The 15857-nt window shown below is 35.8% G+C and overlaps 1 protein-coding gene across 1 annotated transcript in view; it reads left to right on the top strand.

The window, feature by feature from the left end:
- VEGFC (vascular endothelial growth factor C) overlaps window positions 1–14609 on the top strand; it is a gene marked incomplete at its 3' end in the record, with an annotated part of 74504 nt that extends 59895 nt beyond the window's left edge. The window contains exons 5-7 of the mRNA XM_009586892.1: window positions 9792–9943; window positions 13914–14023; window positions 14279–14609. Of these exons, the coding sequence (XP_009585187.1) occupies window positions 9792–9943; window positions 13914–14023; window positions 14279–14609 (593 nt within the window). The remainder of the gene's footprint in view (window positions 1–9791; window positions 9944–13913; window positions 14024–14278) is intronic.
- Window positions 14610–15857: the final 1248 nt, after the last annotated feature.

Below are 15857 nucleotides of genomic sequence, written 5' to 3'. Positions count from 1 at the left end.
TGGAAATATCGTTCCTTTATCATGAAACTTCTTAGTGCTCTGACCCTTCTTGAGAGGGGATAGGAAAAGGAGACTTAAAGAAAACAGAAAAAAACCTCTTTTTTTTATTTAATGCATTTTTTGTCCTCATTTCTCACCAAAGCTGTCTGTCTGAAATGTATATTCCACCAAGAATTTTCAATCCTAAGTGTGAGCTAGTGGTAGACAGCCACAAAGCACAGGAATAATGTAACTCAAATAGCTTAAACGAGGAAAAATACAACACTGAATTTGTTCAAGCCCATAGTTACTCTCACAAACAGCTGTCGTAATTCCAGTTGCTTGAAAGATGCAAATATAATTTTCATGTTATAAACCAAGAAATACGACCTTTCTCTTTTTTTTTTTTTTTTGCATTTATTTATAAAGTTTAGCTTACTTGAATAAAGGATGATCTAGTTAGAGAGTTGTTGCATTTAGCTCAGATTTTCTGGTCTTTGAGCACCGTGTCAGTTTGGGGTAAATAATCCCTTTCTGTTAATCTTTCTGTTCACATCTATTCAGTGAAGTAATTTTTTTTGCCTAGTAGAAAATGTTTAGACTATACTGAGTTTCTTTTTTAAGTTATTGATGTCATTGGTGATGATGTGATATAGGAGTAGTTAAAGATTTGAGAGACTCTGAAAAGGAAAATGTTAAAGGACTTATTAGAAAGAAGAAAGAGGCAATAGCATTGTTTTGTTTTCTTACCCATCCTGTAAAAGCAAGCAATTTAATCTCTGAGTTTTCTATCTTGCTTCTGCTTTCCAGTTTTATCTGGTCCTTGACAGAATGCAGTTTTAAAAAAACTCTTAAAAAGGAAGAGAGCTATAGCTATATCTCTTCATCTGTCATCATCTCAAATCTTTTTAAAGTTATGTGACCACAGCTTACCCTATATCAGATGAGAATTAGGAAGAAAAAAGTATTGGATTCAAGACCCTTCTGTGGAATTCAGGTACCCTACACACCTATTTTCACTACTGTTTTCCTTTAATTTCCTGAATGAAATGGGAACAAATGGTTAGTAACTAGGCATCTTTTGTTTTTTTGTAAGTCACCATTTCTGTAGCTTTATTTTTGGTGCATAAACCCCGTAAGATAAGCTTCGTACTGTTCACCCTGAAGAAAAAGTGCTTAATGGGAAATTAACTTTTCAGCTGGAGGTCTTACTGTGAGGGCAAGCTCTAGCATTGGTTCCAGACATAAAATCTAAAGAAAGTTGATATCAGCTTTCATCAAAATTACTTAAAAAGAAAAGAGCTAAGCACAGAAATTATTTTTATGGGGAGCAAATAGTTGATTGCCAGGAGAATGGACTAGGTCAGATGTTCCCAGATTGGCTTGTGGAACACTGTGGTGGTCCAGAGAGAGGTCAATAGTTCTCTAGCTCGGGCTGTGTTCATCCATTCTAGCTACTTAACTTTATTAAGTGAAAAATAGAAAAGTATTCTGCTTTGCTTTTAATCCATTTTTTTCCACAAAAAGTGTTTCTTGCTAAGGGGTGTTTATACAATCAGGATTGGGATATGAGACAATTTCTTAATTAAAATGTGGTACAAGGTCTATGCAAACATTTGAGGACCCCCTAGGCTAATTCATAAAATGCAGTAGATCTTTTTCTTCTCCTTCTTCCGTGACACTGCAGTAGCCCAACCTTGTAAGTGGTGGCTTGTCTAATAAAGATCTATGGGGAAGGTGGTTGGTTGGGTTTTGGTTTTGTGGTGTGGTTGTGCTGTTTTTTTCTCTAATTTGTTATTAATCAAATAGCTGTTATCTGTTTCCATGACACGAGTAATTCAACAGCAGTTACAAGGATTGGAGCTACCTGGTGCAGCAACAGCCTGTCCCTCAGCTGTACTTTTTAATGCCCCACCTGTAGGTACTTGCTTATAGTTCGAAGGGAAGCAGTGAGCAGATTTCAAAGAGCCATCTCATTCCATTCTTCCTCTTGGCTGGCAGGATGGACATTTTTTTGGCTTCTTTCAGATCATTTGATGTAAAGGTCCTAAATCTTCTTGTTTCATGGTTACAGTAATAGTCCCTCAAGGGAAAACATCTTTCTAAGCAGTTTGAAATTAGATTTAGAGGAGCTTTTCTCACAGGAAACAAGCTAACAGCTTGAAATTGTTTGCCATATTTGAGATGTACATGATGTTCCTTTACACAATTTGGAGATGTATATGTCACAGGAATTTTCAGTCGTTTTGAACTTTACCATTTATGGTTTTTCCCATGCATTTTTCTGTGTTAGACTGATGATTGTAATGATATAGTAGGTACTATTAATAGTAGGAGATATATCAGTATAAATTCCAAATGTTTTTTGTTAAAATTTCTGGGGAAAAAAAAGTGATTAAAATATAAAAAGATAGAATAAGGAACCCAAGCATATTAAACAGATATGAAATGTATTATATCAGATAAGTTACCTGTTGTTGTATCACACGTAAGACTTGAAATATTGTTTTTTCAAAAAAGTTGGATAGTAAAATAAATAATGATGACATACCATTTTTCAAATAACTTATTTTCATTCTTTCCAGTATAGAGATGTTTAGAGTTTTGAAATCCTTAGCTTGAAAATGTCTCTAGATAATTTGTGCTCTGTTACACTGGTTATATTTGGCCAGCCTTACTGACACTTTAGGAAGTGCAAAGATCACAAGTGATGGAAACTGAGAGTCAATCAATTTAAAGGAAACTTGCCAAAATAAACCACAGTCCATCAGAAGAATGGATGGTGTAGTTAATGTAAATCTGGGAAAAAAATCATACATAAATCCTATGTTTGAAAAGTATCTAGAATGATAAGCTTCCCTCATCCTGATACGAAGATAAGAGTTTTGATTATATTTCAAAAGTCAGTGATCATCATAATAATTTCATGTGTGCTGATACAGTGGATATTGGCACATATGATAGTGCTGAATAAATTAATTTAGCCACTGAAGCAAAGAAATACTTTGTATAGAAATCAACAGTTTTTCTGGAAAGTATGGCATTAAGTCCTTCTAGTCTAAAGAAGGAGCTATCAATGCAGTGAATCAAAAATACATGCCTTCGTAAGGATCAGTGAGGAGGAATATATGGGAAATTTTTTTTTACAGGAATTCTGATAGAGCTTTTGGTCAAGCATTCTGAAATTTCTGTCTGCTGTTAGATTATTATTTTTTTTAAAGGTTAAAATCATGCTGAGCTCTAGGTTGTCAACCAGACTCTGGTCCCACCCTTGTTTCTGTTCTCCACTCCAACTCTATAAATGGCTAAAGGAAGAGCGCTGCCAGTGTGGGAACTGAAAAGAGCCTACTGCAGGGTGGTGCGTGGGACTACACATTCTGGCCTGCAAGTTCTTGCAAGGATGGCTGAAGAAATAACAAGGTTGGGAAGAAGGGGGACTGTTGCACTTCGCAACTGCAATCACTGTGATGCCGAGTGCCAAAGGCCAAGTCTGGTTGGGTAGAGGAATTCAGAGACACCTTTGCCCGGTGTCCTTTTGCTGTGTTTCTCACCTGAGAAGTACAGTACAGAGCATACACACTGATCTTCAAGGATTTAAAAAATTAACGTGTAAAAGAAAGAAAATCCAGGAAAAAAATCATTTGTAGTTGCACACATGATTGTAAAAGTGATCTAATTATTCACTTACCTTTGTATTAGTCTGAAAAGTTCTTTAATTATATACCTGTCTGTACTGGGAGGCAGAAAATACAAGCGTAAGAAGCTGACGTTCGGGTCTGTAGGATATGCTGCCTTTTAATTTTGGCTGGTGCAGTGGAACAAAGGTTAAGTACTAAGCCTAAAATACACCTTATTACAGATTGTGTAATCCAAATGTATGAAGAAAAATGACCTTCCTTCATTTTGCAGATGAACATTTCAAGTTTGGCTAGGTTGAAAGACAGATTATAAAGTCATCTTGTTAATGGCCAGTGGGACAGAAAATACATATCCTTTAAAAAAAAAAAAAGTGTCCTGCAACCAAAACGTTTTTTAAAAAATCCATGTAGTACCAATGACTGTCATGGTTTTAGCACAAAATTTCTAAGCCACTTACTGTACAAGGCTTTTGAATTTTTTTCATGATACAGAAAAATGGGGAAAAAACATTTGTAGTCACACATAGTCTTGCTCAATGGTAAGCAACTCTAGTTTAAGCAGCCTAATATTAAGATTATCCAACATACTGCATTATAAACTCTACTGTCATTCTCAGCCTGACTTTGCTATTCTTTAACAATAGGGGTTGAAATTTCCCCTGCCAGATACCTGACTCAGCTTGATGTGTTGTTTTTCCTTTTTAGTTTTTTGTTTTAAAACTTCAGCAAAAGTGGTGGGTGGTTTTTCTTAGACCAGAGTGAGAGAGAAGTGTATATGGCTTTATTGTTAAAACAAAAATTGGGATTTTTTTTTTCTCTGAAAAAAATTTCATGTTCCCTTATTTTAGGTAAAGGATATGACTCTTGTTTGTTTGTGTTAGGAATGTGTGTTTTATCTTTGAGACAGTCTGCATACTTCTAAGTGTTAAAAGAAGACCTAGGAAGCAAATGGACTTGTTGGGAGACTTAGATACATTTGTCACTAGAACATTTTATAACTTGGAGCTGAACAAAAATTTGTTGCGGTTTCAGATCTAGGCACCTGAAACCCATTTTCTAGTGAGAGCCTGTCATTGATATACCCACCTTTATCATGTTGGGAAGGAAGGAACCTGGCTGATCCAAAAGCAGCTGGGACAAGATGGGCCTGTGCCAGAATGCTAAAAATTATGCTGAGGAGCCCAAAAAGAGGGAAGGGAAATCAAGCTTCGTGGGCTGGCTGGCTGAAAGGGAAACATTGGCTGGGCTGCAATGAGGCGAGGTAGGCATGGAGAATCGTCATATTGGGTGAAGACCTAAGGAGACAAGGGCTGAACACAGAGCTTTGAAAAGAAATATTAGAAATGGTGAGAAATGGAAGACCTGCAAGCTGGGTTTCTGTGGCAAAACAGCCTTAGATTGGTTGAATGGCACGTGTTAAGTTCTTGTGAAATGCATTGACTGTCTATGGTTTTCAACTGTTCTTCAGTTACATAGAGCTTTCATTAGTATGTGTTATACACTGAGATTAATAGTATGTTACTGACTTATATTTATGATATTAGCTCATATGGAAGAGGTTAGGACAGAGCTTTGAACTGTAATTTTGGGGGAGGGGGGTTGTTGTTTTGGTTTTTTAGATATAATACTCTTTAGTTATGCTATCACGTACTGCTTTGGATGTTGTTTTCCACTGGTTTCCAGACCTCGATGCAGTGTCAGTAGCACAAATGTATAGGACAGCATGGGCAAGTTGAGTCTAATTTTTTCTTTTAACTTTCGAGTATTTGCCTCTAACTTTATCAATGCTTATTTAATGTACTTTAATTTGCTGTTTAATGTACTGTAATTACTAACATTTTCTTCAAAACTGCAAGCAATAAAAGCTCTCCACTGAAAAACTGCCCTGATCCCTACTACTGTCGGATCTTGTGTACTTCTGGGGACTGAAGCTTGTTCTTTGCAGTCTTTGGTCCTGAATGTCTGTCTTTTGGCCCCTGAACAGACCTGAAGGAAATTTCTTTTCCCTATTGCCTGTAGCATGAATTAGTCCAATTTTTACTATGATTTGAAGTTGGGAAGGGAGAGAAGATTTGGGCCTCTAAGGATACAGTAAAACTAGTCCTTTACTGAATGAGGAATCGGACAGAAATATAAGCCATCTGATCTCCAAGAAGAGGTACCTATATATGGGCAATGTGGTTACTAGCAATGGCACCCACAACCAGCAATGTTGCCAGAAAAGAAGGGAGTCAAGAACCAGCCTCATTCACAGATGTTATGATTCATTTCTCATAGAAATATCCTTTCTAGATATTGACGTTTGGCTGTTACATGTTGCCAAACATGACCTGTAGTGACAACAGATGTTGAGCTTATTGTTCTATTGGATGAAGAAGATGAGCAAGAAATAAATTAGAGATGCTAACAAAACCAGAAAGCATTCCAGAAGGTCAGCTCTTACCTAATTTGAAATTATTTATTAAGATGATAATTCAAACCCAGCTTATATATATTGAGAGTTTATTCACTTACACTTAAATAGCTTCATTGGATTTAGAGATGCTGCTATCACAGCTGAGAGCAGAATGTAGGTTTTCTTTAGAATGGATCTTATTTCAAAATGCCAGAGATTATTTAAACAGGATTATTCTGAGTATTAAATACATTTTATGTAACAGACTACTTTTCAAGAATTTATTTCTTGTGAAATCTCTTCTTGATATATTTTCATTCTCAGAAGAGAAGAATAAATATCTCCTTTTTCAGTATGCATCAAAATATAGTATCCTAATAGCATGTGCAGACAAATAGAAAGTGTAGGAAGAATAAATCAATAATTCCAACCCCAGTATTTCACTTCCATCGTTTCCATTAAGGAAAATAGATCTAGTTTATATTCTTTTTCAAAATGCTAGTTCATGTATCATTTTAAGCACTTTCCAAAAGTGAGGACTAGAAATGTAATACCTAATATAATATAACATAATATAATCTCTAATATCAATAGTTGGCTTTGGATCTTTATGTATAAACAGTAGCTACTAGTGGGAGATGTAAAATACATTGCTATTAAGAGAATTTAGTTGAACAAACTGAAGGTAATTCAATGAGGCTAAGGCAGCTAGTCTACCTTTACACTGTTTAACTAGGTTTGTTTTGCATTGCACCACTGAAGCGTTGATGGGAATAGTTGTTAGCAATATTCACCTCTAAACTGATGCCTTTCGCAGTTTAAATGGGAGGATAAATGTAGATTACGATAATTCATGTTCACCATCGTTTCCACTCACAATTGGTACGTCTCAGGTGTTTTAGTGAAATTTATCTCACTGTACTCCTGAGGCCAAAGAGGCGGACAGTTGGGCTGACAGGGACCTCTTTCAGGTGGTTTGGAACTGTAGCAATAGTCCTACACTACCATCGCCAGCGGTCTGGAGTCTGCTATGCTTTGCAGTATGGCAAATCGATTTACTCCAAGAACAAAGAAGAGAACATGCCCTTTTTTCCAGTCAGCTGCAGTTCAGTCCATGCAAAGAATCACACTTCTCTTCAGTTACTAAGTTTTATCAGTTCTGCCTATAGTGGGTTTTTACTGCAGTTTTGGAAAAGCAAGTTCATACCATCGTAAGAGAGCAGAGAAAACAGAAGCTTCTCTCTACATGTGCAATATTGTAATTAAGTCCATACTCTTTGTTCTGTCCCTCAATTCATATATGTTTTAGGAATCAGTTTTCTTACAAGATATTTAATGTAGTAAAGGCTTTCGCATCTGTAGATTCTTAGCTGTCCAGATTTTCAGAGGTCTCAACAATTGTTCTTTTCTTCTGAAAGCACAACTTGTTTAAAAAAACATACAAGTCTTGCGTATGTAGGTGAGTGTTGCTATCTGTTTAAAGATCAGTATTTAAAAAACAAATACGCAAAGAACTCAGCATATATTTTCTCAAATGTGTACTGTATGCAGAAATGAAAGCTATTTTTCATAAACATGGTCTTTTCTGTCTCTTTATCTACAACACCACCTTCCTCCTCTCCAATTTCCTAGTTAGACTGTGCATTATAACAAAACCTACGATGGCCTTCAAACAGGTGGATATTGTAAAAAGAAATGAATAAGTACATAAAGCTATTTTCATATGAAATATTAGTATGAAAATGATAGCTCTGTGTTGTGATTATTGATCTTTTTGGATGAGACGTCTTGGTAAGAATGCTTGTGATTAATTTAAAGGAACTTTTATAATAGATAAGGGTAAAGGAGCCAATAGGTTTGGAAGCCAAAAAGTATTATAAGTATAATAAAAAGTTGATTAGAAAGTCTGTTTCCAGAAGTCTGTGTTGAACTTAATGAAAACCGTGGAGGTATGTCTGGTGATGTTTGAGAGAAGCAGACATTGATTTAGGCATTTTATTGATACCAAACTTTAAATTAGACATGGACTTGTGCCCTTATCTTATTAATGACTCAAGACCAAAATTTTAAGGAGTGTTATTTATTTTGCAGCTGGAGCAAGAATCCAAATGTTAATATGCCTTGGCTAGAAGTCTCTCTAACAAGAGAAACTCTTTCCATGGTAGCTCCCTAGATGGATAGGGGTTTTTTCATCAGTATTTGGAAGACGCAGGAAACTATTTTCTGTTTTGCTTTTCCTTCTACAAAATTAAACATATACCAGTTTGCATTTTTAAATTCTAGTGGGAAAAAAACCCACATTTAAAACTAAAATAAGGGATGTGGTACTTTCTGCAGCAAAAACAATAGCATTTGTAATCTTCCATAACAGAATAAAATGCAAATATAATACTTTGCGGTTTCAGTTCTTGTATGATGACACCCCCAATGTTAAACTTTTTTAAAGACCCAGTCACTAAATAATGTCAAAATTTGTTTTGTAAAATAGATAATATCTATCAGAGTTGATGATGCATAAACATACAGTTTATGTTTAAGTTGCATGGTTTAGGTATATCAATCGTATGAGCTTTATTGTCGGCTGCACAAGTGCCCATTTACCTTCCCATAACATCCCATACTGCTACATCTGCATGCTTGTGAGTACCCAGGCTCACTTGCGTACTTCAGTGCAAGGTACTGTTTTCAGGACATCCTGTAGATGTGCTTCATATTTTGAATTATTTAAAATTACCGGACAGTCTTATCAACTGAAACTGGAATAATAACCAATGACCATGTTTTTAAAGGTAGTAAAGTCCCCAAAAGATGCAGAAATATTCTTAAATATATTTGAAAAAGCGAATAAACACCTAAAAAGCAACTATTATCCTATTAAAAATACTAACAAAAAATAGTTTTTAAGACTTTGACCTAAAATATTTGTCCTAACTTTTCAGGAGACTATTGAGATTTGAGTCTTATAGTGAAACCTTCTTAATTTGATAAAGTGCATGTCCTAAATTGAATACTGAAATGAGTCTCACTGTTGTCTGTTATCACATGTTCAGTTTTTCCACAAAGTATCGCTGAAGTTATCCTCTTCCACCAGTTGAACTACATTTCCCACTAAAATTAGGATTTTATTCATTCACATACATAATTATTTTATTAATAGTGAATATTTCTTAATATCCTGAAAAAAAATTAATAGTTCAAGATGCATTCTGTTAGGGTAACCATATAATTTGCATTGATACAAATACCGAAAAGTCAAAAATACAGTATGCTGCGGTTCAAAACTTGTTCATCCAAAAATGTTTTGATCTAAGTCCAATATACTGCTGTTTTATACAAGCTCTTGTAATTGTGCAACTGATGTATTAGGTTGTAGCTTGCCCCTTTTTTAAATTATTCTTGTTTTCCAACTTTTTGAAGCACTTTCCAAATATTACGTTTTAGATTTTTTAAAAGGTTGCCAATTTGAAGTAATTTCATCCAGAAAAATGAGTTCTTTGTACATTTTCCTCTTTTAACAATGTTACTTTAAATGTTACAGTAAGCAAACAGGCATGTAACAGGGTTTAACACCAAAAATGTTGTCATAACATAGCTGTTGTATTCATTTTGCACATAATGATTATTTAGCGGTATAATTGAATATGTCACTGAATGATGGTAGAGAACAAAACCCCAAACTTAAATTCCTTATAGTTTTTTTTGTATGTCCTTATATTATTTTCGGTTGTACTGTTACTGATCTGTAAAAAAAGCTCTTTGCTTTGCTTTCCCTTTTATAGTTGTTTGAGATCACAGTGCCTCTCTCTCATGGCCCCAAACCTGTAACCGTCAGTTTTGCCAATCACACGTCCTGCAGATGCATGTCGAAGTTGGATGTTTACAGACAAGTTCATTCTATCATAAGACGTTCCTTGCCAGCAACACAAACTCAGTAAGTATGAGACTTGTCTTTCCTTTCACCTTATGAGCAAGCCTGTACAATTAGATTTAATATTGCTGGAAACTTTCACAATTAAGATAGGTGAACTTATACACATTAGTAGTAGTAGCAGAATGCATAAAGGAGCTAATACTGTTTTGCGTGGAGAGAATGTTACTAAAGTAACTAGCACAATACCTTTTTACCCAGTGGATAAACTAGGGCTACGTCATTTAAAAATTAAGAATAATGTTGTTTGTGGGGTTTGTTTCATGGAAAGAGCTACAGTGCAATTGAGGCTTAAAGGAAACATCAATAAAATAAACTTTTAAAAAAAAAGTAGTCATAAAAGCTATCCAAAGATACTTACTTTTGCAAATAAGGAGTAGACAACATTTCTCTCTCTAATTGTATTTACCTATTTAAAAAGCTGTTAAAAAAAAGCTTGGTTTTAGGGAATGTTTGACTACAAATCTTTTTGGACATCTTCATATGCCCGAAGTGAAAATAAAACAGAATGGGAAGGGGAAATAAAGGGTTAATTGAAAGTCCACAGAATTAGCACGTTGATTTGTTTAGTGATTTTGAATGAAAAAAGTCACAGAAGAACTCTGGCACTGAAGCAATTGTTATTAAAACACTTGAAGAACTGCTTCCCTTCATTTTAGAGGACTGAGTGATGATTTCATGATGTATAAATATTTAGTAGGCCAAAAATATGTAACAGACTAACAGTTGCTTAATGGAAGAACCAATGACTAGAAGCTGAACGGGAATTAACTGTAGACATTTTTAATATGACGAGTGAATGGTGCAAAATGCCCAGAAATGTAAGCTGGGTCGTCTTCTCTGTGTTTTCATTCAGTTAGTCTGGATGTTCTCTGACATGTTCCAGCTAAACACAGATTATGTTCTATTTTAATTCAAATTATTGAATTTGTTCATCAAAACATGGATCATAAACAGTGGACTAGAAAAATACTAAGAAATAAATCTATTAATAGTTTAATTAATTGCATGATTAACAGATTATTAAAAATCAAAACCCAAAAGTCAATAATAAAGTCAAATTATGCTGACTATTGGCAGCTTCTCAGGGCTTCCAAATTAAGCACAGTTGTAATTACCATTACAAGAGTTTATTCTAGCCAGGAAACAGCTACCTGTAGTTAGAGGGAAGAAAGCGTACAGATACAGGACTTTGACCAGGTAACTGGTTGTCCTGAGAGTAAGAAATCATGCTTCAACAAAGGTAAGACAGAGTAGTACTAGATGAGAACATATACAGACCTTCTCTACTGTTAAGTACGGTCTTTAAGTTTAAAATCTACAGCATTTTACAAGAAAATAAATTAAAAACAAACAAACAAACAAAAAAAACAACCAAAAAAACCCCAAGCTGAGTGCTTCTAGATTCTAGAAAGGAAAGATATTCACACGTTCCCGGTGGGTGCCTGGATGCTTTTGAGAATCCCACTGGGGTTTTTTAATTTGTACTACTGTTCTCAATTTCTTTTCAACTACTTATTTTTCCTTAACATTTTTATTTATAGGTTTGAATGCTAGTGAAACTGTTGTAAAGCCAAAACTTGGAAAGGTACTTTCTTGTCACAGTGGTAGATCTGCATGTGTGCATGTATTTATGTACATGCTCATTTTAACAGAAATATAGTAATGACTTTCGTATGTATTACTGAAAAGAACAGTCTAAGACTATAATCTATGGGTTTAGGGTAGTAACACTTGGGATCTAATAAGAATGCAAGGCTGGATTATGCCACGATGCACAGGCATGTGTTAGAAAGAAGAAAGAAATTACATGTAAGATAGAATACAATCTTTTTTTATATAAAATATGTTTTCTGCACAACTTTATCCTGATAATTAAGGTCTAGGTCTTTGCCTGTTCTCCCACTTTTTTCCATTTTTTCCTTCTAAAAAGTAGTAGCTACCTCTACATACTTGCAGAGCTGAGGCATGTCAGTTCATGTTAGCCAGTCACCTCCTGGATTAATGGTATCTTAACTTGTACGTTTCTCTATTTATATAGAATGTCATCAAGATGAGTTAGAAAATTGTCACTTTAATTTAGAAGTTTAGCAATTTGGGGTGGGAGGGAGCAGAGGGGCCTTCAATATACATAATTCAGATCCAAGTCTCTATGATGACCTTTTTTCCCTATGGTTTGTAGGTAGGCGCTTACAGAGCAGATAAGCATATTTTAGATGTGGTTTGGACATATGTTGTACACATTAAATGCTTCCCCCTCTTGTGCGTTATCTGTCCTGACACTGAGAGGTAACAAGTTAGCATGCTGATTTTTTTTTTTTTAAGTTGAGTTGACAATGATTTGGAAGGAGGTAGTGAAATTTTCTGCAAAGTGGTTTTGCCTCTGATTTTTTTTTCTAGCCTTCCTGAACTTTCCGAAAATGTTACAATAAGTCATTTTAAAATTTCAGCCGTCTCCCCCAGTAATTTTCTGTACTAGCAGCCAGAGTAGAATTTGTAAATAAGCAGTTCCAGTTCCTTTTGCTGGGTGTCTCCAACCCTGATGCTGAAATACATATCATTCTCTTCAAGTTCTGGTAACCTGGGGTTTGTATCAACATTGTCTTCTTATGGGTTCATGTGCACTTGGTGTTTTCTTCATACTGTGACCCTGGCTTCCTTCTGTAGTTAGTTTTAAACACTCCCAGCTAGAGCCAGGCTGCTCCAGGTGTGAGTTGTTTTTTCTTTTTAAACCAGAATACAATAATACATCTGTAATTTATCCATACTATTTCTCAAGCAGAACTGGGAGACAGGCAGAAAGGACATATGTGCCAAGTGAGGGAGCAAGAGTGAGATCATCAGCAGAATGAAATCAGGAAACACCAGCTTGATAAAACATGAGGCAGGGTGATGTTAAACTACAGCAGTCTTTACAAGCAAAGAGTCATTTTAATGTGGTGAAGGGGAGTGGTATACTTGAATGATGATTATGGAAGAATGTCCCAGCACCTGCATTTTTGAATGCATGAGTAATGGTGCTCAGGGGAATTAAAAGTGCTTAAAATGTGTAATGTATGTGCTGTCTTAACAGATGAGGATTTTAGAAATACTACAGAAACAATGAATAAATGACACAGCCTGGATGCTTGAAGTTAGGCATGACATGTTAAAAGTTGTAATGTCACCTGTGATGATAAAGAAATTGCAAGCAAGGAAGATCAAATAATACATAAATATTTTATCTGTGGTGTATCTACTAGTTAAGTTCAGTCATCCATTAAAAAGAGACCAACTGCTGTTAGGATTTTTTGCTTTCTTTGCTTACCATTACCTTGGCTGCAAAACTCTAGCAGGTAAAGAGCATTAACTGTTAAATTGTTTATTGTCTTTCATTTCTAAAGTGAAAAGGCATCGCTGCTGAAGTCCAAATTTTTAGATTCAGCAAAACTGTCCAGGATTTCAGTGGCTGATGAGAAAGAGTCAGTTAATGTCACATAATTTTCACGTAAAGGGAAAAGGAATCTGATAATCTAATTTTGTTTTAGAAATTAGTTTGGTCTGCAGCATTCATTCAGAAACTGTAATCAGCTGTCTTGATGTCTGTATGTGTGAAAACGTTTTTGTACTGCAAAAAACAATGTATAAAATTATGCCTGTTACCACCTATGGGGTATTTGGCGCACAAATATTTTTTATACTGGTCTGTTTTCTATGTGAGGCTTACATTCAAGGGTTAGAATCTGTTTCCAAACTACATTAGGAAAGTACAAATATCAGTTTCTAGAAGTTAGAGCTAAAACTTAAAATGTGAGAAGGTAATGGGGAGAACCTTAATTAGTAACAGATTTGATAGAGTTAAAAATAAGATTATGAATGAGCTGAAGCTCTTTGAAAGAGTAAAACAAAAGCAATTAACACCTAAAATTGATTCTTTTTTTTTTCCCCCTTGAGTTCTTATGGTAGTAAATCAACAGTATATTTCATTCCACAGGTGTCATGTAGCAAACAAAACCTGTCCAAAAAATCATATCTGGAATAATCAAATTTGCAGATGTTTGGCACAGCATGATTTTGGTTTCTCTTCTCACCTTGGAGATTCTGGTAAGCAGTTTTGCTTAAACGATTAAATGTAGTTCCGTGTTTTGATTTACCTAAAGGAGAAATTAAAAATATGAAAAGTAAATAGTTGAATCTTTTTCTTTATTAATACTATTACTGGTTGTTGCCTATCTTTTGACATATGTTTGTTCTTAAAACACCTTAAAATGTACGAATTCGATACCGTTTCTTCCCTTAAAAATACGGGATGGGTAGAGACAAAATTCTGATTGTGCAACTTCTCTGCTGTATTTCTAGACACATCTGAAGGATTCCATATTTGTGGACCAAACAAGGAGCTGGATGAAGAAACCTGTCAATGTGTCTGCAAAGGAGGCTTGCGGACCTCAAGCTGTGGACCTCACAAAGAATTAGACAGATCATCGTGTCAGTGCATGTGCAAAAACAAACTTCTCCCCGCTTCTTGTGGGCCCAATAAGGAATTTGATGAAGAGAAGTGCCTGTGTGTGTGTAGAAAGACCTGTCCTAAACATCAGCCACTAAATCCTGCAAAATGCATCTGTGAATGTATAGAATCTCCCAATAAATGCTTCTTAAAAGGAAAAAGGTTTCATCACCAGACATGCAGGTAAAAACTCGGTCTTTAGCCCTTTCATTGTTTTAAGGTATTGTCGTGGTTTAACCCCAGCCGGCCACTGAGCACCACGCAGCCGCTCGCTCGCTCCCCCCGGGTGGGATGGGGGAGAGAATCAGAAGAGTAAAAGTGAGAAAACTCGTGGGTTGAGATAAAGACAGTTTAATAGGTAAAGCAAAAGCCGCGCACGCAAGCAAGACAAAACAAGGAATTCATTCACCACTTCCCATGGGCAGGCAGGTGTTCAGCCATCCCCAGGAAAGCAGGGCTCCATCACGCGTAACGGTTACTTGGGAAGACAAACGCCATCACTCCGACCGTCCCCCCCTCCTTCTTCTTCGCCAGCCTTATATGCTGAGCATGACGTCATATGGTATGGAATAGCCCATTGGCCAGCTGGGCCAGCCGTCCCGGCCACACTCCCTCCCAGCCCCCTGCGCACCTGGCAGGGCACGGGAAGATGAAAAGTCCTTGACTAGCGTAAACATTACTTAGCAACAACTAAAACATCAGTGTGTTATCAACACTATTCTCATACTACATCCAAAACGCAGCACTATACCAGTTAATAGGAAGAAAATCAACTCCATCCCAGACAAAACCAGGACAGGTATAAAATTTTGGTTGTGTCATTAGCTGTCTTGCTGGATTGTTTTGTAGCCTTAAGTAAACAGTAAGCCTCTCTTTAATTCAGTTTTACCTTCTATGACTTATCTGTAAGAGGCAACTACTAGGCAGAAAGAGTATTTTAAAGCATGTTTAGTTTCCTGTACTCTTACTACTACTTCATGTGATTTTTTTTTTCCTTTTCATGAAAATGAGGTGCAAGTTCAAACTCCTTGTTTTTTTAGGCTACTTAAAATCCCACTCTATTTTTCCCAAAAAACTAATACTGCAATTAGATTCCAGGAATTAGTTCTGAAGGATACCATCATTCATTTTCACTTCCTAAATTTTTGCATATCCTTCATTTCACTCAACTGATACTAAAGATTTATAAGTGCATAAAAAGTCTTATAGCTCTGGGTGATTTCTGTGAAAAGTAGACGCATGTAACTATAAAACAGACCACCCACATTCATCATTTAAAATGGGATTTGGTCAGGAAGAAAACTCTGCAATTTCTTTATGTATCACTGGAGCTTTTCCTTCCACGACTGCTGCACCCATAGCGGTAGCAGTATATATATAAAAATGTGAATGACTTCAGGTTCTGAGAAACAAACAATATTATTTCTGCTT

Source organism: Fulmarus glacialis, unplaced genomic scaffold, assembly GCF_000690835.1.
Source record: "Fulmarus glacialis isolate BGI_N327 unplaced genomic scaffold, ASM69083v1 scaffold5111, whole genome shotgun sequence".
In the NCBI taxonomy this organism is placed as follows: Eukaryota; Metazoa; Chordata; class Aves; order Procellariiformes; family Procellariidae; genus Fulmarus; species Fulmarus glacialis.
Note: the sequence above shows the minus strand (reverse complement) of the source record. Positions and strands in the feature narration are given on the sequence as shown.